We start from the raw sequence: 25160 nt of genomic DNA, 5'->3' as shown, positions 1-25160 counted from the left end.
TTTTGTTTGGCTGAAAAATTTGAATAAAATATATTTTAAAAAAAAGATAATGGAAAAGGTCCTGAAGGATAGGATTTATGACCATTTGGAAAGATGCAGCTTAATCCGGGATAGTCAACACGAATTTGTGAAGGGTAGGTCGTGCCTCACAAATTTGATTGAATTCTTTGAGGAGGTAACTAAGTGTGTAGATGAAGGTAGAGCAGTTGATGTCGTATACATGGATTTTAATAAGGCGTTTGATAAGGTTCCCCATGGTTGGCTCATGAAGAAAGTAAGGAGGTGTGGGATAGAGGAAAATTTGGCCAATTGGATAAGTAACTGGCTATCACATAGAAGATAGAGGGTGGTGGTGGATGCAAAATTTTCAGACTGGAGACCAGTTACCAGCGGTGTACCACAGGGATCAGTGCTGGGTCCTCTGTTATTTGTGATTTTTATCAATGAATTGGAGGAGGGGCCTGAAGGGTGGGTCAGTAAATTTGCTGATGACACCAAGATTGGTGGAGTAGTGGATGAGGTGGAGGGCTGTTGTAGGCTGCAAAGAGACATTGATAGGATGCAGAGCTGGGCCGAAAAATGGCAGATGGAGTTTAACCCTGATAAGTGCGAGGTGATTCATTTTGGAAGAAAAAAATTGAATGTGGATTACAGGGTCAATGGCAGGGCTCTGAGGAATGTGAAGGAACAGAGAGATCTTGGGGTTCATGTCCACAGATCTCTGAAGGTTGCCACTCAAGTGGATAGAGCCATGAAGAAGGATTATAGTGTGTTAGCGTTTATTGACAGGGGGCTTGAGTTTAAGAGCCACGGGGTTATGCTGCAACTATACATGACCCTGGTGAGACTACATTTGGAGTATTGTGTGCAGTTCTGGTCACCTCATTATAGGAAGGATGTGGAAGTATTGGAAAGGGTGCAAAGAAGATTTACCAGGATGCTGCCTGGTTTGCAGGATAGGTCTTATGAGGAAAGGTTGAGGGAGCTAGGGCTCCCTCAACCTTTGGATCGGAGGATGATGAGAGGCGACTTAATAGAGGTTTATAAGATAATGAAGGGGATAGATAGAGTGGACGTTCAGAGACTATTTCCTCGGGTGGATGTAGCTGTTACAAGGGGGCATAACTATAAGATTCAGGGTGGGAGATATAGGAGGGATGTCCGAGGTAGGTTCTTTACTCAGAGAGTGGTTAGGGTGTGGAATGGACTGCCTGCTGTGATAGTGGAGTCGGACACTTTAGGAACTTTCAAGCGGTTATTGGATAGGCACATGGAGCACAGAATGACAGGGAGTGGGATAGCTTGATCTTGGTTTCGGACAATGCTCGGCACAACATCGAGGGCCGTAGGGCCTGTTCTGTGCTGTACTGTTCTATGTTCTATGAAACATCCTCTCCATATCTGCCCTGTCAATACCAATCAGGATCTTAAAGGTTTCAATTAAGTTGACGTTTAATCTTCTAAGCTCTAATGGATACAAACCTTTTTTTAAATAAATTTAGAGTACCCAATTATTATTTTTTTCTAATTAAGGGGCAATTTAGCATGGCCAATCCACCTAACCTGCATACCTTTGGGTTGTGGGGGTGAAACCCACGCAGGCATGGGGGGTATGTGTAAACTCCACACGGACAGTGACCCAGGGCCATGATTCGAACCCGGGTCCTCAACGCCACAGTCCCAGTGCTAACCACTGTGCCACATGCCACCCCCTAATGGATACAAACCTCACCTCCCCCACCTTTCTTCATTATACAGCCTGTCCATTCCTGGTATTAATTTAGTAAACCTCCTCTGAACTGCTTCTAATGCAGTCATATCTTTCCTTAAGTAAGGAGACCAATACTGTAAACAATTCTCCAGATATGGTCTCACCAATGCCCTGTACAGCTGAAGAATAACCTCCCTACTTTTGTAATCAATTTCCCTCACAATAAACAACAACATTCCTTAGAATCGCTAAAGTGCTGAAGGAGGCCATTCCGCCCATCCTGCCTGCACCAACCCTCTGAAAGACCTAGGCCCACTCCCTCACCCTATCCCCCCAACCCAGCGCATTGATCATGGTCAATCCACCTAACCTGCACACCTTTGGACTGTGGGAGGAAATTGGAGCACCCGGAAGAAACTCATGATGACATGGGAAGAACATGAAAACTCCACCCAATCACCCAAGGTCGGAATCGAACCCTGGTCCCTGGCGCTGTAAGGCAGCAGTGCTAACCACTGTGCCTGGCCTTTATACTATACCTCTTCTCCCCCCCCCAACCCAAGTCTTTGTCAAATGTATTTTAAGCGATGAGAGAAACATAGAAAATAGAAGCAGGAGGAGGACATTTGAGCCTTCTTCGCTATTTATTATGATCATGGCTGATCATCAAGTTCAATACCCTGATCCCGCCTTCCCCATATCCCTTAATCCCTTTAGCCCTGAGACATACATCTAATTCCTTCTTGAATTTACACAACATATTGGATTCAACTACTTTCTGTGGTAGCGAATTCCACAGATTCACCACTCTTTGGGTGAAGAAATTTCTCCTCACCTCAGTCCTAAAAGGTTTACCCCTTATCTTCAAACTATGAACCCTAGTACTGGACACCCCCACCATTGGGAACATTCTTTCTGAATCTACCCTGTCTAATCCTGTTAGAATTTTGTAAGTTTCTGTGAGATCTCCTCTCACTCTTCTAAACTCCAATGAATAGAATCCTAACCAACTTAGTCTCTCCTCTTATGACAGTCACGCCATCCCAGGAATCAGCCTGGGGGAACCTTTACTGCACTTCCTCCATAGCAAGAACATCCTTCATCAGATAAAGACATAAATACTACATACAATACTCCAGGTGTGGCCTCACCAATGCCCTATAAAATTGCAGTAAAACATTTCTGTTCCTATACTCAAATCCTCTCGCTATGAAGACCAACATACCATTTCCTTCTTTACTGCCTGCTGTGCCTGCGCGCTTACTTTCAGTGACTGATGCACAAGGACACCAAGATCTCACTGAGTATCCACCTCTCTCAATTTACACCCATTCAAATAATCTGCCTTCCTATTTTTGCTACTGAAGCAGATAACCTCACATTTATCCACATTATACTGCATCAGCCATGCATGTGCCCACTCACTCAGCCTGTCCAAATTTCACTGAAGCATCTCTGCATCCTCCTCACAGCTCACCCTCCCACCCAACTTTGTATCATCTGCAAATTTGGAGATAATACATTTAGCTCGTTTGTCCAAATCATTAATATATAATGTGAATAGTTGGGGTCCGAGTATTGATCCCTGCGGTACCCCACCAGTCACTGCCTGCCGATCAGAAAAAGACCCATTTATTCCATTTATAGTTTACCTTATGTCCTACGTTGTTATTTACATTTACATTGAGTTAGCACTCCATCTTCCACCTTCCAGTCCTTGAATTCAAAGGGTCAAGGGATCTGGAGGCATTATAACCCATCAATATCTTGTTCACGTTACTGTTGGAGTAGCGGTAGTCTCTGTTGCTGCTGGTTCTTCCTGTAGGTTTGGAGGTTGTTCTGGCATCTGGTATGTTTCCATACGTTTTTTCTCCTTCTTTTGTATTGAATCACACTTGGTCAGTTTGGCTGTTGTGCAGGTTGGTGGTTGCTCCCCTAACTAATTTATTGTAGGGTCGACAAACATTGTATTTGTCTGCTTGGTGTTTCTTTCACTTCTTCCATCGTTGTGTGGTGATGTCCTCTATAATGGACGGAGAGCATTTCTGTGACTAGAATGAAGTTTAGTGGTCTGCTCATCTCTGCGATTCACTTTTGGCAATGGACGGCTGCTACTAGGTTCGAGCATTTTTTGTGGTTTTGCCAGGCTGGCTTGGAGTTGCAATGTATGTTTGGTGATTGCATCGTTGACCTGCAGTCGCCATTGGCACTGCAGGTTGAGGCTCATCAGATTGTTGGTTGCTCTTTTTTTACAACCTCCACTGAGTATAAAAATTGGCAAGTCATGTTGCAGCTGTATAGAACCTTAGTTAGGCCACACTTGGAGTATAGTGTTCAATTCTGGTTGCCACACTACCAGAAGGATGTGGAGGCTTTAGAGAGGGTGCAGAAGAGATTTACCAGGATGTTGCCTGGTATGGAGGGCATTAGATATGAGGAGAAGTTGAATAAATTTGGAACGACAGAGGTTGAGGGGCGACCTGATAGAGGTCTACAAAATTATGAGGAGCATAGACAGGGTGGATAGTCAGAGATTTTTTCCCAGGGTAGAGGGGTCAATTACTGGGGGGCATAGGTTTAAGGTGCGAGGGGCAAGGTTTCGAGGAGATGTAGGAGGCAAGTTTTTTACACAGAGGGTAGTGGGTGCCTGGAACTCGCTGCCGGATAAGATGGTGGAAGCAGGGACGATATTGACGTTTAAGGGGCATCTTGACAAATACATGAATAGGATGGGAATAGAGGGATACGGACCCTGGAAGTGTAGAAGATTTTAGTTTAGTCGGGCAGCATGGTCGGCACAGGCTTGGAGGGCCGAAGGGCCTGTTCCTGTGCTGTACTTTTCTTTGTTGTTTGTTCTTTGAGACATTGTAGTTACTATGGGTGGGTGGAGGACATACATCAGCTCAAAGATTTGTTTGTCGCAGTATCTTAGTGGTTCCAAAATCAACTGGAAGTCAGATTCGTCCGGGTCCATAGACCAGCTTGTCTATTGTGTGAAGCCAGAGGTCTTTTAGCCACGGTATTTGTCTGAGAGGACTGTTATGCCGGCTCCTGTGTTTAATTTAAAATTTGTTAAATGACATTGACTGAAATGTTGGCATTCCAAAATGAAAAAACAAGAATTTTGACCCCACCTAACAGCACGGAGGTGCATCTTCTGGGCATGCAGTCTCAACCTCATGGATGATCTTTGGCCTTCCTTCAATTTTTCTCATGCACAGTTCACTGTGGTGTCCAATTCTGTTGCACTGAAAACACTGGGCTGAAATTGCAGGACATTGATCTCACTTGTGGGTGAGCTTTGCTCATAGCATCGGTATGGTCTCCCTGCTGGCCGACTTGGGTATTGTCTTCTCTGGCCAGGAGTGAATTACAGAATACTACTAATAATAATCTTTACTATTGTCACAAGTAGGCTTACATTAACACCGCAGTGGAGTTACTGTGAAAAGCCCCTAATCACCACACTCTGGCGCCTGTTCGGGCACACTGAGGGAGATTTCAGAATGTCCAATTCACCTAACAGCACGTCTTTTGGGACTTGTGGAGAACGTGCAGACTCTGCACAGACAGTGACCCAAGCCGGAAATCGAACCTGGGACCCTGGTGCTGTGAAGCAACAGTGCTAACCACTGTGCTACCATGCCGTAGAGGCACCGCAGCCCATCGAGTCTGCACTGATACATGAAAGTCCTTGACCTGCCCATCTAATCTCACTTGCCAGCACTTGGCCCATAGCCTTGAATGTTATGATGTGCCAACTACTCATCTAGGTAATTTTTAAAGGATGTGAGGCATCCCACCTCTACCACCCTCCCAGGCAGTGCATTCCAGACTGTCAACACTCTCTGGGTAAAAACGTTTTTCCTCAAATCCCCCCTAAACCTCTCACCCCTCGAGGGTTAAAAGACAGTGTTCACACTCAACCGTGGACAGATACAACCAATTACTATATCTCAGATAGCAAACCCAGTAACACCCCAGGTGACATCTCTCCGAGGTCCTGGTAACAATAAAGAATCAATACTGTTTAGCCAGACTCCACAATAGATCATAGATCATAGAATTTACAGTGCAGAAGGAGCCATTCGGCCCATCGAGTCTGCACCGGCTCTTGGAAAGAGCACCCTACCCAAGCCCACACCTCCACCCTAATCCCATAACCCAGTAACCCCACCCAACACTAAGGGCAATTTTAGACACTAATGGCAATTTATCATGGCCAATCCACCTAACCTGCACATCTTTGGACTGTGGGAGGAAACTGGAGCACCCCAGAGGAAACCCACGCACACACGGGGAGAGCGTGCAGACTCCGCACAGTGACCCAAGCCGGGAATCGAACATGGGACCCTGGAGCTGTGAAGCAATTGTGCTAACCACTATGTTACCGTGCTGCCCAGGCACGATCACCTGGGTGACCGATCACCTGGATGACTTTTCCATAAGTGCCATTTTGCCTGGTCCCCGTTTGTGATCGTTTCCTCGGCGAGGCCGATAGATGCTGAATGCTGGTTAGATCCGGTGGCAACACAGCTCAGTGAACTTTTTAGTTCTTTTAACTGTGCGATTCTGGGTTCTACCCATTGTGGGCAGGATCCAGATCTCAATGTCTCGCGGGATCTCGTTAAATCCCGGGATAGATATCTCCTGGGATCTACCACCGCATCCCGTCCCGATGCCGGTGGGATACGGCCAGTAAATCGTGCCCCAGATATCAGTATCTTAGCACTAAAACTTAGCATTATGAGTTTCAATGCCCATTTTTTAAACTCAAATCTTATTCGTTCTACACAGACAGGGTCCCAAATAAGAATCGGGATTTCATATTTTACGAATTGTGGAGGGCATTTTGAAATTGAATGCTTCAAAATCGAGTTACAATTGTATAGGTAAGCCATTGTGCCTCTAGAAAGTAATCAAATATCAGGGTACAGTAAGAAGTCTTACAACACCAGGTTAAAATCACTATCTTTTGGAGCATAGCTCCTTCCTCAGGTGAGTGAACCTGTGATTCAAAACAAACCTGTTGGACTTTAACCTGGTGTTGTAAGACTCCTTACTGTGCTCACCCCAGTCCAACGCCGGCATCTCCACATCACAAATATCAGGGAGATGGGACAATTACCACACCATCAATATGTGCTTGTCGGATATATCGTTTTTGTATTGTAAAACAGGTAGACAAGAGATGCCCGGAAAGCGATTAAAGTAAAGCATACAGGACAATGGACCTGCATAATGTGATCGGAACACAACTGTAACTAATTCAGACTATCAGTGTGGATGACCTAATGTAACGTAACATGCTGTATCACAAAGAAAGGTATAAGAACTGTGTAAAACTTTGATTTAGCAGAGCAGCTTGGAAGCAGCCTGGAGTTTACAGCTCCAAGCTCAGCTCTCCTTCATGCATGCTGAATAAATCAATTTTTGTTGAAATTTGATTCGGTCTCAGGGACTCAGTTTGTTTATTCCCTCCTACATATGACCTTGTCAACGCCTTTTACTGAAATCCACGTAAACTACATCAACTACACTTCCCTCATCTAAACACTTGGTTACTTGCACGGCATGGTAGCACAGTGGTTAGCACTATTGCTTCACAGCTCCAAGATTCCAGGTTCATTCCTGCTTGGGTTACTGTCTGTGCAGAGTCTGCACGTTCTCCCTGTGTCTGCGTGAGTTTCCTCTGAGTGCACACTTTCTGACTAATGCGGCTCCATCATAATAGGGATTGTGCTCTGCTTGAAATAATATTCTAACAATGGATGCCTGGATCGATAGTCTACACTTTACAGAGTTCTCTTGCTCAGTGTTTTACTTTAGAGTCACAATTTTGTTGAATCGTGGCTTTTGTTTTCTTTTAGCTGAGATTCTCCCGGATTATTTATTTAATTATTTTTTCATCTTAGAGCGAGCTCAGATGTCACTTGTTCAGGCGCTGATTCAGGGATTGGGGTTCAGGGACGGAGTTTTCAAACTACACTTCTGACTCTGAATTATTTAACGATTTATCAGGATTTGGTAGAGCCTGGAGTTTAAAAAGACTTAGTTCACCCCTGCGCTCGAGGCTTTGAAACGGGACATCCAAAGGAGATTCACTAGTAAGGAATTTTACATTCCTGCCTTCAGCTGCCAAGTCTTTCTTTGGCGCTTTATCCTGGCAATTTTTCTTCTCTGCCTCTGTTTCTGGAGCTTCTTTTCAGGTCAAAATGGTTTGTTGAAATTTTTTCTCAGTCTTTCGGCATTTTAGTTTTTCTCTGAATTGCCTGCAAGGTTTTGAATTTTTCCAGAAGCTGCCACCATGCTGTAATGTGTTGGTTGAGGTTTAATAAGTCTGAAGACGTCTCCATAGTCATATGTAGGCTAACTGTAAGTCTATATTGACTCTTACAACTAATGTAAAGAATATTTTGTATTGTGCACAATGTTAGATGAATTGGACATTCTGAATTCTCCCTCTGTGTACCTGAACAGGCGCGAAAATTTGGCGACTAGGGACTTTTCACAGTAACTTCATTGCAGTGTTAATGTAAGCCTACTTGTGACAATAACAATTATTATTATTATTATTAATGTATTGTCATGAATGAGAATAAAATGTGTGCTTCTGAATAAGCTTGGAGCTGGTGCACACAGCTCTGTCCAACACTAGCCTGATCCTGGGTGTGGGCTATGTGCTCTCTTACATAACAGTGTGGACAGTACTGTACTCAGTCCCACATTAATCCTGCATGTGTCAGACCCCTCAACTACAAGGCTGAAGGGAAGTATCTGTATGCCTTCTTAACCATCTTCCGTACCTGTCCTATTACCATGCACTTGCTTAAAGATTTCTATTCATCTACACTTAGGTATTCTAGCATTTATTGTGCACACCATTGGCCTTGTTTCCCCTCCTCAAATGTATTGCCTGATAACAAATACAAATTGCGACTGTGTAGATGAAGTTGCTTCATAAATTGAACTGAAATGTGAACACAGAAAACGCAATGATTTCCAATTTTCTACTTAAAAAGAAAATGGCTTTGGAAAGTTAAATATACCAGATGGTGATTAATACCCGTGGAACAGTGCTAGGTGAGGTTGGGAAAATGAAAAGGGGAATTTATTCAGAAGCACACGTTTTATTCTCACTCATGACAATACATTGTGCACGATACACAACATTCTTTGTTATTTTAAACCAAGTATTGCCTGAATGTGATTTTTAGTTGAGTGGCATAATTTAATCTGTAGTGGTAAATTTCCAGATGTCTGAAGGTGGCTTTTGTTTCACAGAATTTACAGCAATGAAACAGGCCATTTGGTCCAACTTTAGATCAAAAAACTGGAAATCTAAAGTGACTTGCGCTTTTCAGATGGTCGTTTTCTGTTTTTATTTCACTCTCATTGTGGGTCCCAAAACAACGGCGACAATATATCGGCTGGGTGTTCTGGCTATATGCATGAAGCCTGCAATGATTGAATTCACACCTTCACTGAGCTGAAAAACACATTAAAAAAATAATTCAACGTGTCATATTTAATCCAACCGCGCTGTGGTAAATCCAAAGGTTGAGAAACGTTTCAGATCAGAGGAAATACTGAGAGCTGAAGTTGGGTTTGAATGAGAAATGTCTCCTCTCCTGGGCAACAATAGCAGTGCAATGTAAATATGATTGTATGACCGACAGAGCGACAAGCCAATCACTGGCTCCGGGAAAGGCAGCAAGGAAGTTACACCAGGTCCGCACTGACTTGAACCTCTCCCTGGAAGAGCTGCAAACACTCCAAAAAAGCACAAGTCGCAACTCAACTATCCCGAACTTCTTGGATATCACAACACCACAACATGTCTGGTCGCAAGATGGTCTCCATCGTTGGATCCGGCAACTGGTATGTTGGGCGCTGGCTAAATGTGTTTATTTCGGATATGGCGAGTGCTGTGTCGCCTCACTGGGAGGATCCTTGGTTCGGTTCTTTTACTCAAGTTCATAGAATTTACAGTGCAGAAGGAGGCCATTCGGCCCATCGTGTCTGTACCGGCTTTTGGAAAGAGCACCCTACCCAAGGTCAACACCTCCACCCTATCCCCATAACCCAGTAACCCCACCCAACACTAAGGGCAATTTTGGACACTAAGGGCAATCAATTTATCATGGCCAATCCACCTAACCTGCACATCTTTGGACTGTGAGGGGAAACCGGAGCACCCGGAGGAAACCCACGCACACACGGGGAGGATGTGCAGACTCAAGCCGGAATCGAACCAGGGACCCTGGAGCTGTGAAGCAATTGTGCTATTCACAATGCTACCATGCTGCCCACCTGGTGAGTGCTCATCGTGGCATGCAGAGCAGCTTGGAATGCCTCCAGCGCTGCCAGAAACTTCAATAGGCTTCATTCACGAAGATCAAGAAAATAAACAATAGTGTGTAATTGGCAACAGCAAAATTATAATAGATCACGAATTGTAACAGACTGCAGCTGACTAATCTTCATTAGTGAAGATCCAGTCATTAAATTATGACCTCCATTTCCTGACATTGTGCCTCGATTCTCTCATCTGGGTATTTTTTTTTGTAATGAAAGATTATTTATTTCAGTATGTTAGAAAAACTTTATCCCAAAGTTGATGAGGGGTCTGTCTGGACACAGTAGATAGGGGAAACTGTTTCCATCTGGCAGAAGGGCAGAGAACCAGAGAACACCAATCTAAGGTGAATAGCATTAGGAACCCATGAGGAATACCTTTATTTTATGCAGAGGGGGTGGGGGCACCGTTTGCTCACCCCTGTGCAACTGTGGCAAAGTGCAAACCCTGGTGCATATAATCGACACGTGCCCCGACCTGTGTTCTCTGGTGGTGTCCTACATCACGACAATGACTACACTTCAACAGTATGCCATTGACTCTAGAATCATAGAATTTACAGTGCAGAAGGAGGCCATTCGGCCCATCGAGTCCAGCTCTTGGAAAGAGCACCCTACCCAAGGTCAACACCTCCACCCTATCCCCATAACCCAGTAACCCCACCCAATACGAAGGGCAATTTTGGACACTAAGGGCAATTTATCATGGCCAATCACCTAACATGCACATCTTTGGACTGTGGGAGGAAACCGGAGCACCCGGAGGAAACCCGCGCACACACGGGGAGGATGTGCAGACTCCGCACAGACAGTGACCCAAGCCGGAATCGAACCTGGGACCCTGGAGCTGTGAAGCAATTGTGCTATCCACAATGCTACCGTGCTGCCTGTTGAGAAAACACTTTGGGATGGCCGGTGGTCATGAAAGATGCAAAAAACAAATTCAGGTTTTTATTTTTTAAATACTGTTTCTGCCCAAAACAAAACTGCTGAGATTTATTTTATTTTTTAAAAACCATTTTAGAGTACTCAATTATTTTTTTCAATTTAGCGTGGCCAATCCACCTAACCGGCACATCTTTGGGTTGTGGGGGTGAAACCCACGCAGACACGTGGAGAATTTGCAAACTCCACAAGGGCAGTGACCCATAACAGGGATCGAACCCGGGTCCTCAGTACCATAGGCAGCAATGCTAACCACTGCACCACCGTGCCGCCCAACTGCTGAGATTGATTATTATTATTTGGTCACCATGACCTCATGCTTATTTACATATATTTAGAAATGAAATGAAATGAAAATCGCTTGTCACAAGTAGGCTTCAAATGAAGTTACTGTGAAAAGCCCCTAGTCGCCACATTCCGGCGCCTGTTCGGGGAGACTGGTACGGGAAGAGGTGCTGGTGTCCTGAATTTCCAGGCGTTTTGCTCATATTATGGCAAGTTAGATAGAGAATTGTAAGCAACATGGAGGCAAAGTGGTTGGCACTGCTGCCTCACAGCACCAGAGACCCAGGATCAATTCAGCTTTGGGTCTTGGGTGATGGTCTGTGTGGAGTCCGCACGTTTTTCCTGTGTCTGTGTGCGTTTCCTCCAGGTGCTCCAGTTTCCTCTCACAATCCAAAGATGTTCAGGTTAGATGGATTGGCCATGCTAAAATTGTGCCATAGCGTCGAAAGGTTAGGTGGGGTTACGGGAAATGGGGGTGCTCTTTCAGAGGATCGGTACAGACTCGATGGGCCAAATGGTATCAATTCTATTATATTCTTTAACTGGTGCAAGTGAGGACCTATTGAGCACGAATACTGTTGACAGTTTATGCACCAAGTACTGCAACTGGGAATTATTTTTTTCAATGCTTTATTTTTGTTTTGAGCCTTGGCACCATTTGTACTTGCCTCTGAATACCTGGAGGATTATGTGAACACTGGAGATCTCAGCTAATGCAAGAGGGACAAATGTGGGATTTCTTTTGTACGTCATTGACAAACAACAGAAGTTGGAGGAAAGTTGTATGAGGCAGAAGTTGAAGATCTGATCCTCAACTCGCAGCATCTCTCCCTTTCCTCACCACCATCACCTCCCCAATCAATGTCCTGACTCATACGTTTTGAATATCTCAGCATGGAGCTGTTTATTATGAGTGCATTTCTCAATGAAGCGTTAAAGAAGTTGTGGTCAATTCAGACATCCAAGGAATGTCAATGTTGTATTGTGCAGAATATGTGGCAGGTGACTGGCATGAGGGTTCCGCAGTACTGGTGGATCGTACAATGCAGGATCACATGAAAGGATGAATAATATAGGGCCATCCAGTTTTACGGGATTGCTGGCTTTCCCAAGCTTGCAATGGAAGTTACCGACATTCTTTATGAGCTTGCAATTGTTAAACCTCCATCATTTCCACAACACGAAGCCATACCTCTCAACCAGTTTCTATGAAAAAACATGTTGAGAACCCCCCATGCCAATGGAATATTAGCTGTAAGTTATTACAATATTTACAGCCCGCCCTGTGCTCTTTGCTCTCACATTCCTCTCTAGTTGGATAAATAAAAGGAGTTCAGAAGTCCAACAGATACCCACCCATTTCTTAACATCCTTCTCCTTCTGCCTCCTGTTCTTACATATCCCTCCTTTTATTTTTGGAGGTGGTGACCAATTTCCAGAGAAAAGAAAGGTACATGGTGCATAAAATACAATATGAAATATAATCTTTATTATTGCCACAAGTAGGCTTACATTAACACTGCAATGAAGTTACTGTGAAAAGTCCCCAGTCGCCACACTCCGGAGCCTGTTCGGGTACACAGAGGGAGAATTCAGAATGTCCAATTCACCTAACAAGCACGTCTTTCGGGACCTGTGGGAGGAAACGGGCGCACCCGACGCGGGGAGAACGTGCAGACTCCTCACAGACAGTGACCCAAGCTGTAAATCGAACCTGGGACCCTGGTGCTGTGAAGCAACAGTGCTAACCACTGTGCTGTTGTTGTTGCCCTGAAGAAAAAGTGGATGGCTAATAAGCTGAATACTAACTCCCCAGAATTGAGGTTGTTAAAATGCAAAAATATATCTGGAACAGGAGCTGAACCACCTCAAACCTGCCAGTTTCCGTTTTAATAGAGTCAGGACAAGGGGCGGGAGACCACTCAGCTACAAGGATCATATTGGTAATTTAAATATACTAATAGCGCAGTGTGCCTTCATTTGAACCGTCAATCTATTCTTAATCATAGGTGGCTGGGTTTCCTGGCTTTCAGGAAATTTGACAAGAAAAGGAGATGAGGAGACTGAATCCATCAAGTAAATGCTTTTGTTGCACTGCTTTTGCTGATGAGGATCCATGCAGTAAACCATCAGACTGACCCTACCTCTATAAAAGGACCCTTGATGCACCCCCCTGCCCCAACTGATATTAGGACCCCTCCCAATTCACCCCACCTCCCCAACCCGACGATCTCTCTCATTCCCCCAATACATTTGCTCTTTTAGGCTTCGGCCCTATGATGCAGGCTTCCAGTCAGAGAGGCCTCCAAAGTCTGTTAGTCGGGTAGTTACGTTGTGCAGATATACAGGAGTAACCGTTTTCCCGGACTTCCTGGGCTTAGCCCCCAGGCTAAACTCTAGACCAATGTCACAAGTACATGAGTTCTTCAAGAAAGAATAGCTTGTGAGTAACAAGGCAGAACATCTGTTGTCATAAATAATGACTCCACTGAGAAAAACAACATAGAAGTGCTACAATTGTTAAGAAATGGGTTAAGAAACATTCCAATTGGATGTCTCATTGATCCAATAATTGGCACTGATATGTAAAGAGGCTACAGGTGGCCTTTGGGGCATGTGATGTGATGACAGAGTTTGGTGCTGAGTGTGTTCAAAGAAAAATAAAGGGGCGGGATTTTCCACTCCCACGCCGAAGTGGCCGCGCCGTCGTGAACGCCGTCGAGGTTCCCGACGGCGCGGAACGGCCCCGGTCCCGACCGATTCAGGCCCTGACAATGGGCCAGGATCGGGGCCGCGTCATCTACAAGCGCCAGGCCTTGTCGCCCGCGTAAAAGCAGCGCCGCATAGATGACGCGGCTGGCGCCGCATAACAGGCGTCATCCGCGCATGTGTGGTTGTCATCCTCTCTAAATCCGCCCCGCAAGAAGATGGGGGACGGATCTTGCGGGGCCGCGGAAGGAAGGATGTCCTCCTTCAGAGAGGACGGCCCGACGATCGGTGGGCACCGATCGTGGGCCACCCCACATTCCAGGTGAAGCCCGGTGCAGGATCCCCCCTGGCCCCCCCCCACAGGCCCCCCCCCCCAGCGTTCATGCACCGCCCACGACTGCAGCGACCAGGTGTGGATGGCGCCGGGGGGAACCCGCCGTTTTGGCCTGGCCGCTCGGCCCATCCGGGCCTCAGAATAGCGGGGGTGCCGGAGAATCCCCATTTTGGGTGTCTCCGGCGATTCTCCGGCCCGCAAAACTCGACCGGGCCGTTCCCGCCGCTTGGGAGAATCGCGGGAGGGCGTCAGACCGGCATCCCCGGAAATTTTGGCGGCCCAGGCAATTCTCCCAACCGGCGTGGGAGTGGAAAATCGCGCCCAAAGGTGTTTGAGAAAAGGAGCAGATCTCTTGACTCTTTACTCAACAGCAGCCAGAGGCTAACAACAATGACGCATATGCCTGTATGAACGGCAAGTGAAAGGTCAATAGGGATCTTAAATGTACCCTTTCATTACCCGATTGGTTATGAGGGCCTGAGAAAAATGTAGCATTTTACCTCGCATAATTGTAACCTGTTCTCAGCAGAACATTGGCAAGATAAAAAATCTAGGCATCGACCTATCTAGTCAGAATTTGATGGGGAAGAGCATCTGGATAATTATCACTCTTCAGGGAATGCTGCAAATGGCATTGAAGCAGGAAATAATAATATTCCCATCCGTTTAAGATAGTCTATCTTTGTCACCACTTCCATAACCCCCTTCCCCTTCTGATAACAAACATATCCTCTAATCCTGTACTTGGAACTTCAGACACACACCTCGTACATGACCGTGCATGATTGTTAGGAAAACAAAGGTAGTGTTAAGGGATTTATATTTGTATTGGTAAACATTAGAAATAAGGTATAGGTTTAAGTGTGTTTAATTTAATATTTCTGTGCTTGGAAGGGTGAAACCTATAGTTAGATTTATGCTGGACGAAGGTGTTTGTATGTGTGGGGGTTGGTTAAGTTCCAACTGTGTTTCTATTTTGCTTCGAGAAGACTACGATGTGACGAATAAATAAATAGCACAAATACTTAGGTGTTGCTTAGTTTTTAAAAATTCCTTTACGGGGCGTGGGCTATGCTGGTTAGGCCAGCATTTATTGCCCATTCCTATTTGCCCTTCAGAAGGTGGTGGTAAGTTACCTTCTTGAAGCGCTGCAATCGTTGAGGTGTAGGTACACCCACTGTGCTGTTAAGGAGAGAGTTCCAGGATCTTGCCCCAGAGACAGTGAAATAACTGGGGCCTTGTAAGGTAGGCTTTTAAGTTTTAGTTCAGCTAATTTGTGGGCAGTTGGGAATAGATTGTGAGAGAGAAGGCAGCTCTCACAGGTCTGCTAGAAGCAGTTGGTTTAGAAGGCTAGAGAGGGAACATCACTCTCAGTATTGTGAGAAGAAAAGCCATACTATGGAGTAATGGTTAAGAAAGCAGATGCCAGACATCTAGGGCTGGAGTCACCGCCGGCGGGCTGCTCTGTTTTGCCGGCAGCCCAGGGTTTCCCAACAGCCTGCCCCACAATGGGAAACCCCATTGACCGGCCGGCATAACGGAACATCCCACCGGCAGGGTGAAATAGAAATGTGGCGTGGCGGGACGGAGAATCCAGCCTCTAAAGTCCAGCTAGTGAAGAAAACTAAAGAAATGTAGAAAAGTGTCCAAGAAGTCTGGAATTAAGTGAACAGAGACCAAGGTATGGTTTAGAAGAATTCAAGGAATAGAAAACGACGTGTTCTGAGTAAAAGAGTCACTGCAGTAACCAGATTTTAAGTGGGACTGCAGCCTTCAAAGGTAAATCAGAAGTCTGATATTTTAATATGTTCTGGGAATGGAGTGTTAAAGAATTGGGAGCACTTTGCACAGCAGCCAAGACAAAGAAATCCAAAAGAGGTTGGTGTAAAATCCTGCACTGTATTTGCTGTTAAAAGTGGAGTGGAAGCTTTGTTTAAAAGTGTAATTTGGAAAATCCAGTCTGGATTTCGGAATGCAAACCGCTGAGGGAAAGCATAATTCATAGAATCATAAAATCAATACAGTGCGGAAGGAGGCCATTTGAGTCTGCACCAACCCTCCGAAGGAGCAATCTACCTAGACCCACTTCCCCGCCCTGTCCCTGTAACCCATCTAACCTATATAGTTTTGGAGGCTAAGTGGCAATTTAGCATGACCAATCCACCTAACCTGTAAATCATTGGGCTGTGGGAGGAAAGCGGAGCACCTGGAGGAAGGCGTGCAGACAGGTGGAAAACGTGCACACATTACGAGAGATTTAAAAAAAAAATTTGGAATAAATTTAGAGTACCCAATTCATGTTTTTTCCAATTAAAGGGATTTTAGCGTGGCCAATTCACCTACCCTGTACCTCTTTGCGTTGTGGGGGTGAGACCCACGCAGACACGGGGAGAATGTGCAAACTTCACACAGACAGTGATCCAGGACTGGGTTCGAACCCGGGTCCTCGGTGCCGTGAGGCAGCAGTGCTAGGCACTGCGCTAATGTGCCGCCCACTTGAAAGAAGATTTTAAAGCGTATTTTTGGGAGTGGGGTTTGGGAACTCTCATGTGACAATCATCGGGGGGGATTCTGAGGAAGTATCCACAAACATTCACTTGGGTTCAGAGAGGAGAGTGTATTTACCCATAGTCATTTTGTGTGCTTAAAAGGGACTTGTGTTAATGAGACCATTGCTGATTAAGATGTATTTTGTAATCTATGTAAATCCTAAAACCAGTGTGTAATCAAGGTGCCTTGTTCGGGGACTGGGTGCCTGTGAATGAGTGACGACCCCACCCATAAGGCTGCAGGCAAACCCAATAGGTTTTGCTGGGTGGCTTTTGAGAGGCATGGGAGACCCATGCGAACCCATAAGGCTGCAGGCAAACCCAATAGGTTTTGCTGGGTGGCTTTTGAGAGGCATGGGAGACCCATGCGAACTACACTAAATCCCTGATTCACCAATAAATCCCGGTGGGCTCAAGGATGATTGCTCCCAAGTAGCTCATTAATGAACCTGATCTGCATCGGGCCCTTCCCTCCCCCTACTAAATGCGGGACACTTTTCCCGCCATTGGGAATTGCACACAATGCCTCATCTCCCCAACCCCCTGCCATCATGCCTGCTCCAGCGAGCTCTGTTAAATTCCACACATTAACCCTGTTTCTTTATCTAGATATTTGCCATTTCTATTTGCAGAAATCTGAAATTGCAAAAAGCTATTGAGGCCAGATCATTTGAAAATAGAGTTGAGATGGAGATCAACTATGATCTCCATGGAACAAACTCGAGAGGCTAAATGGCCTCATTCTGTCCCTATGTTCCTATGATCCTGAAAATTCTGGAAGATATCAGACCACATCCCACTCCTGGATCTAAAAGCTAGAGTGCTGTTGAATCTCTTTTTAACTGCTCCCAGAATTGGAGTTTGTGCTTCCAAGGAAGATGTAATACTGGCTGGTTCTGGGTCCTTAGTTGGGGGGTGGCGTTGGGGCATTGGGGAGAAGAGAGTGTCAGGGGATATGGTTACTACAGATTTCAATGAAACTTCTACATGTTACTTTGGTCTGCAACAAAATAAAGCTTCCCTGATGTTGCCACAGAGGATGGTTGGAGAATTATGGGTGTCGGTTGCTGCACTTTTGCACAGACTCCATTTCAGAACCTCAAATCCTGCTTTTCAATCAAGTTACCTTGAAATCTTTTTAGCATGGTTCCAAAGCCTTCTAACCCAATTCCGGTTGGGAAGATAGCACATCCTTTTTCCATGCCTCCCCCTCTCCCGTGCATTTGTGAATTAATTGGTGCCTCACTTTTATAAACATGATCTCATTACCCACTAAACTAAAATATCAGGGGCTGGATTCTCCAACACCGGGACTAAATGGCAGGTATTCCATGGTCCCAGAGCAATCCAGGACATGGTAATGGGCCAGCACACGTGCCATGTGGAACTAGTGCGACTCCAACAGACACCGGGTTCAGATTTGCTGTGGTCGGGATTGGCACTGGACAGCCTGACAAACTGGAGCTGCATATAAGCACTCCTCTCCCCACATTCATCCCAGCCAAGAAGATGCCACCCCGGAGATCGGCCCCACGATTCGCAGATGCAGAGCTGGAGATATTACTGGATGCTTTGGAGGAGAGGTGGGACACCCTGCTGCCCGGTGTGGGAAGGCAGCTGCCACCCACCAAAGTCAGCTGGGCCTGTGGCAGAGGCCGCAAGCGCTTGGGCCCCACCGTAAAGACTGGGCAGCAGTGCCCGGAAAAGCTGCACAACTGGGGCAGTCCGGGTGAGTGATCGACTCCATGCCCCTGGCACCATCCTTGTCCCCCACCCCGCCCCACCATGCGGCCCCCACCAGGCGGAATGGGAGGCAGTGCTGGGTGAGGATGGGCAATCCCCTGGCCAGACATGACGAGTCAATGATTCACCACCTCTGTGCCCCTGACACCCCACCACGCTCCAACACACCCACACCCCTCATCCCCCCCCTCCCTTGCTGGCAGCCCCCTCGCACCCCACCCTGCATCACAGGCCAACACGCATAGTGCCCACCATGGCCGGGTGCCCTGCACACACAGGCCATCAGCTGCGGAACCCCTGCACTGTCCACGTCCGAGTGTCTCACACTGTGCATTATCCGTCCCCACAGGAGAAGGCGGCCCTCAACCACAAGAGGGAGAAAAGATCATCGCGGAGCAGACGGCGTTTGTCCCTGGTTGGCAGGGTGTGAGAACAGCAGTCACCGAGGCGGTGGTCAGCATGGGACAACCAACTGAGCGCCCAATGCGTTGTGATGTTCCTATGGCACATGAGTCACCCCTCCCACACCACCCCCCAACCCATGATCTAACAATGTGTTTGTCTTGTGTCTTGCAGAGTCACCACCAGACGATGAGGAGCCGGCTGGTGTTCCCCCACCGCCAGCTGCAACCGGCGGTTCACCTGGTGACAAGGTGGAACTGTCCGTGGTCCCATGCCCCTGCCACAACCCCGCAATGCCCAAGAGCACACGTCCAGGGATGATACCGACTTCTCATCACTGCTGTCACCAACACTGTTCACCATCCCAGAGACACCCTCCTCTGTTAGGCATTTTAGTGAAGAGGCTCCTGGAGCACCATCTGGTGCGCACCACACAGGGCACGCACATCAGGTAGAGATGGAAACCCCCAAGAGGGCAGATGGTCGGAGCGTGGCTCGACCCCAGGGACTGGCTACTGTCCAGACAGGTCTAGCGCTTCTGGAAAGGGCGATCCCATCGATGTTGAAAATGCAGGCGCAGAGCCGGGGACTACATGAGGTGGTGTTCGCAACCATCCAGCGCCTGCAGTTGGAGGAGTCCAACTGCCTGCAGGAGGCGGTGCCTACCATGTGTGCTACCCAGGCCAACGCCACACGGGTGGTGTTCAGGTGGAGGCCTTGGATGCAAAGGTTTCGGCCATGTGTCAGAATGTCCAAGGTCTGAGGCAAAGTGTGCGAACAGTGGCTGAGGCGCAGTACAGGGCGGCCATGTCACAGGCAGCCATGTACCACGGCCACATGGACATTGCTATGGTGCTCCAGAGCGTGGCCCAGGCACAACGGGTCATGGCTGCGGGCGTAGAGCATTGGCCTGCCGCTAGCTGACCTGAGCCATTCCCAGAAGGACGTGGCACGGTCCCTGAGGGTGATGGGATGGTCCCCGAGTGACATGGCACAGTCCCACAAGAATGTGGCACAGGACATGGCATAGTCCCTATGCTGCATGCACGGAGACCCAGGTCGAGACGAAAGTGGACCTCCAGGACTGGCAGTGCGGGGTAACAGCGGAGTCCCCTGGAGCTCGTTCCAGCCACTCCCCCCATCCCAAGGAGTAATCTGGGGGTCATCGGGCACCCCGAGGGAGGATGAGGTGATGGGGCCCCTGCCGGAAAGTCGTAGCACCTCTGAATCTCCCCTCCAGCCCCCCCCCCCCCTCCCCCCTCTGCCCCAGGCGTATCCAATGGGCAGCAGGCAGAACGGATGGCACCACGTCACCTGAGACACGGGCCCGGTCAGTCCAGAGGGGACCCAGGTCACATGGTGGATTACACAGCAGGTTTCCCCCACTTGTGATGTACCAACTGGGGGACCACCTAGAAAGAGCATTCGGACACGTATGGTTAGAAAGTTAGACACGAGTTAAGTTGGCATAGGTGCAGCACATTATAACGTTAGGTGCTAAGGCACAGTTATTGTACATAGCACTGTCACAAATTTATTTTTTATTCCTTCATGGGACATTGGCGCCGCTGGCTAGGCATTAGTCAACCAGATGGGCTTTTACGACAATTGGCAAAGCTTTCATGGTCATCATTCGACTTTTAATTCCAGATTTTTATTGCGGTTTTAATTGCACTGGCGAGATTTGAACCTGGTGTCCCGAGCATGTATGGGGGGGGGGGGTGATATGGGGTGCGGGTGTTGGAGGACGGCATGGGCTAGGGTCCCGAGGGCAGCCAGGGGTACCCCCAGTCGCCACCCTTGGAAGTGGTAGGGGCCTGGGCCAGAGATGTGGGAGCATCGTGTGGTAGAGCCTACGGGTGTGTTACCGCTCACCACTCGCCACCCCGTCCCTGGCCCAGCTGTGGGGTCTACCGTGGGCGCGTGATATGTCTCAAGCAAGGTGCTGCCTCGTTGTGGGGGTGGGGCCTTGTGCCACTGACAGTGCCATGTCTGGTGGCATGCATGTGAGCAGGGACCACGCACGGGTGGGCACCATAGCTGTCGCGTGCCGTTGGTCCGCTATGCCCACCTATCCGGGGCAGGATGGTTGGGAGCAGAGGCACAGAAGGCAGGCGAGGCTTGGTGCCACCTGGTGTTCCTGCAGGGTGGGCTAGCTGGTGGTGCCACTGAGGGGGCCGTGTGCCAAGGAGGGTGGCAAGGGCCACGGTGCATGTGGCTGTTCAGGGTATGCTCTGCACCCCACCCCACCCCCACTTTCCCTGCAGTGGGGCAGCGCCTTGGATTGGTGTACTGACGTGCCAGCTCTTGGTGGGCCACTGGCTGTTCTGGTCCACGCACATCTCGTTGGTGGGGTGGCTGGGGTTCCTGGCGGGAGGGGCTGGGGCACCTATGGCTGGTGGCCCCGTGCACATTTACAGGTCACAGTGGGCAGTCAGTGGAGTGCGCAGCCAGGTGGCTGCCTTGCAGGCCGCAGCTATGGCAGCTCATGCCGAGACACCCTGAACTTTGTGGGGGGACCCTGAAAAAACGGCCCATCTCCTGGTCACCCCCACTACTCCCTGTGGCCGTGGCAGAGGCCTCCCTCCCTCCCCTGCCCCTCCCCCTCCCCAGCCAGTGGCACAACTGACAACACGGTTGCACATTTGGAAAGTTGAATTATCTCCTCTCTCACCCTCAGCAGCCACACTGACTGGTTCCCGTTTTTAAATACCACGAGTGAACCACGCCACTGTCACTCCTGCCTGGTGATGGTGGAGCATCGTGGGAGGCCGGAGAATACCGGGTCGGGCCCGTTAATGATATGCTAATGACCGTTACTGTACAATTTGCACGCTGGCGCAAGGCGTGGAATGCATTCACGCTGCAATCGAGGCACTGGAGCATGGCGTTCCGTTGGACGCCTGGCGGCAACCTCTATTTTTGGCTGACGCCTGATTCTCTGCCTGATCGTGATTTGCGATTCCGACGTCGCTGTACAGAGAGTCCCGCCCAGACCCAGTGATGCAGGGATGATTGTGGAGGTTTAGTTTGTATTGGTAGGGAAGATTTTTTTTTGGCATGATTGTCACAATTTACGACTGACCTCTGTCTATCTCTTTCAGGGGTTCTGCTATTGCCATGATTATTGGCAAAAATACAGCAAAGTCAACCCATTTTGACCCTAAAGTGAAAATGTGGGTTTATGAAGAAATCATAAATGGTAGAAAACTCACAGATATAATAAACACAGACCATGAAAATGTTAAGTACTTGCCAGGTCATAAGCTTCCAGAAAATGTGGTAAGTCAAAGTTCAAGAAACATTGGACAAAAATTGTAACATTTTACTTGCCATTTCGTAGTCTGCATGGTATTGTGGCGCTCTGATAAGCTGATATGCTCCCAATGTATAATCTTTTAAATCCTTCATGATAACTTCTTAACAAAATGGATCTTGCTCAAACATTGAACTTCAAGATGGATGTGTTTACATGAAATAGCTTTTTAAAAAAATCTTAGGATGCAACATGTAATTAAATCACAATATAAGTATTGTTATTTTGGTGGTGGTTGCGATAGACATTAAGGTCATAATGAAAATCAGGCATATAACTTTCGTATTCAAAAGACAACTCGTGCTGCATAGTACACACATGAGCAAGACATTACCATTTCAAGAGGTGCCAAATGACTGCCAATTTCTAATTCACAGAATAAGCTCTGATTTCATGCTGGGAAAATTTACACGGTAGTGTTAAGTTATGTGTGATTGAAATTTCAAAGTTGCTTTTTTAAAAAGATGTTATGCTCATACATACTGTGAAATTGTTGTTTATGAATAAGAAGCTAAGAAAATGGTGGAAGGGAAATGTGTTGTAATCAGTTGCTCACATGCCAGAGTTACACAGACTCATAAATGGGAGTTTCTGAACTTTGCCCCAGATAACAGTTTACCAAAGTCTACTTACATTTCAACATAGGCTGTCTTACAAAATCTCCCACTTCCTTTTAGCAGGTAAGGTTATTTTGAACAGAAACAGAATGCAACCTTGGACTTTGTACGTTAGATTTTGAGATTCTCGATCATAGACAACGCAGAATGAGGCCATTCGGCCCATCGAGTCTGCACCAGCCCTTGGAAAGAGCACTCTTAAGCCCACGCCTCCACCCTATTCCCGTAACCCTACCAAATATTTTTGGATACTAAGGGGCAATTTAGCATGGTGTTATGGGCCAGGGTTTAGAGAACGCCAAAGTGTATCATGGAGTTCACCTGACCCACAACTTTTAATAGATTGTGGTATGGGGAGCACATGACCCAATCTACAGGTGTGGTACAGCAGAAATGGAAAAGTATTTTTTAAAGCAAAACAATGTTTAGTCTATGAACTCAAGTTAACCTTTTTCAAACCTACAGTGAACATCTTAGCAACTATTAATTCACTTACAACCCCCAAAGAATACAACACTAAGTAATCCTTAAGCTGTCCTTTTAACACCCATTTCTTTAAGCTACTCTCACATGACAATGGCCAATAACACCTAACCTGCACATCATTGGATTGTGGGAGGAAACTGGAGCACCCGGAGAAAACCCATGCAGACATGGGGAGAACTCCACACAGACAGTCACCCGAGGCCAGAATTGAACCCGGGCCCTGGAGCTGTGAGATAGCAGTGCAAACCATTGTGCCACCGTGCTGCCCATCTGATCTGTTATGCAAACCTTAAATTTTTTGTATGAAGCTCTATGAATGTTCAATTTTAAATAATGGGATCCTAAATGTAACATATGAGTGATTTTAACCCTGCTGACCTGATGCAAATTTATTAAAGTTCACCATGGGATTAAATAGAACAGAACCTGAAAATTTACTGGCGGCATAAAATAGTGACAACTTTAAAATACTTCAGGAAGGTATAGGTTAACAGAATGAAAGATTTTGAAAAATAAATGTAGGAAATGAGTGTATGGACTCACAGGGTAGAATTTCACAATTCCCTGCCAGCGGTTTGCAGGTAAAATTGTGTGGTTCCCGCAACCTACTAGCACACTGGTTAGCACTGTTGCTTCACAGCGCCAGGGTCCCAGGTATGATTCCTGGCTTGGGTCACTGCCTGTGTGGAGTCTACACGTTCACCCCGTGTCTGCGTGGGTTTCCTCTGGGTACTCCGGTTTCATCCCACATCCTAAAGACATGGTGTTAGGTCATTTGGACATTCTGAATTCTCCGTGTACCCGAACAGGTGCCGGAATGTGGCAACCAGGGGCTTTTCACGGTACCTTCATTGCAGTGTTAATGTAAGCCTACTTGTGACAATAAAGATTATTATTATTACCTGCCCATCCCTGGCCTGGCAGAAATTGAGGCCCTTAAGTGACCAAATATGGGCTACTTAAGGGCCCATTGCCACCTGGCTGAAGTCTCGAGGCCTGTGCGAGGATGTCCCCACCAGGGGCCTCTTCTCCTGGCCCTGTGGGGATATCCTCAGACCCATTAGTCTCCCATTCCTGCACTCCCCCCCCATAGTCCAGCAATTTTGTTTTCCCTTTAAGTGGGCGGCACAGCGGTCAGTACTGCTGCCTCACAGCGCCAGGGACCCGAGTTCAATTCCAGCCTCGGGTGACTGCCTGTGTGCAGTTTGTACATTCTTCCCATGACTGCCTGGGTTTCCTCCGGCTGCTCCGGTTTCCTCCCACAGTCCAAGATGTGAGGGTTAGATGGATTGACCACGCCAAATTGCCTCTTAATATCTATGGATGTGCAAGTTTGGTTATGGGATTATGGGGATAGGGCAAGGTGGACACTTGTAAATAGGCAGAGTGCTTATTAGAGGGGTCTGTGCAGGCCCGATGGGCTGCATGGCCTCCTTTTGCACTATAGGGATTCTATGATTCTATTTAAATAAAAGCAAATTACTGTGGATGCTGGAATCTGAAACGAAAGAGAAAATGCTGCAAAATCTCAGCAGGTCTGGCAGCATCTGTAGGGAGAGAAAACAACTTTGACAAAGAGTCATCGGACTCGAAACATTAGCTCTTTTCTCTCCCTAAAGATGCTGCCAGACTTGCTGTGATTTTCCAGCATTTTCTCTTTCCTATGATTCTATTTACCTAATTCCCGTTGCAAGTTTCTAAGAAA

General features: G+C 47.2%; 1 protein-coding gene across 2 annotated transcripts in view; it reads left to right on the top strand.

Annotated features, from left to right (window-relative positions):
* Nucleotides 1-9365: 9365 nt before the first annotated feature.
* The window catches only part of LOC140388943 (glycerol-3-phosphate dehydrogenase [NAD(+)], cytoplasmic-like), a 33859-nt gene continuing 18064 nt past the window's right edge, over nucleotides 9366-25160 (top strand). The window contains exons 1-2 of one of the 2 annotated variants that reach the window (XM_072473180.1): nucleotides 9433-9592; nucleotides 22141-22318. In XM_072473180.1, coding sequence (XP_072329281.1) covers nucleotides 9549-9592; nucleotides 22141-22318 — 222 coding nt within the window. In that variant the 5' untranslated portion in view covers nucleotides 9433-9548. Of the gene's footprint in view, nucleotides 9593-22140; nucleotides 22319-25160 lie in introns of both variants that reach the window. The other variant, XM_072473181.1, reaches the window with a different exon arrangement.

The sequence above is a fragment of the Scyliorhinus torazame genome, chromosome 2 (genome assembly GCF_047496885.1).
Source record: "Scyliorhinus torazame isolate Kashiwa2021f chromosome 2, sScyTor2.1, whole genome shotgun sequence".
Classification (NCBI taxonomy): Eukaryota; Metazoa; Chordata; class Chondrichthyes; order Carcharhiniformes; family Scyliorhinidae; genus Scyliorhinus; species Scyliorhinus torazame.
Note: the sequence above shows the minus strand (reverse complement) of the source record. Positions and strands in the feature narration are given on the sequence as shown.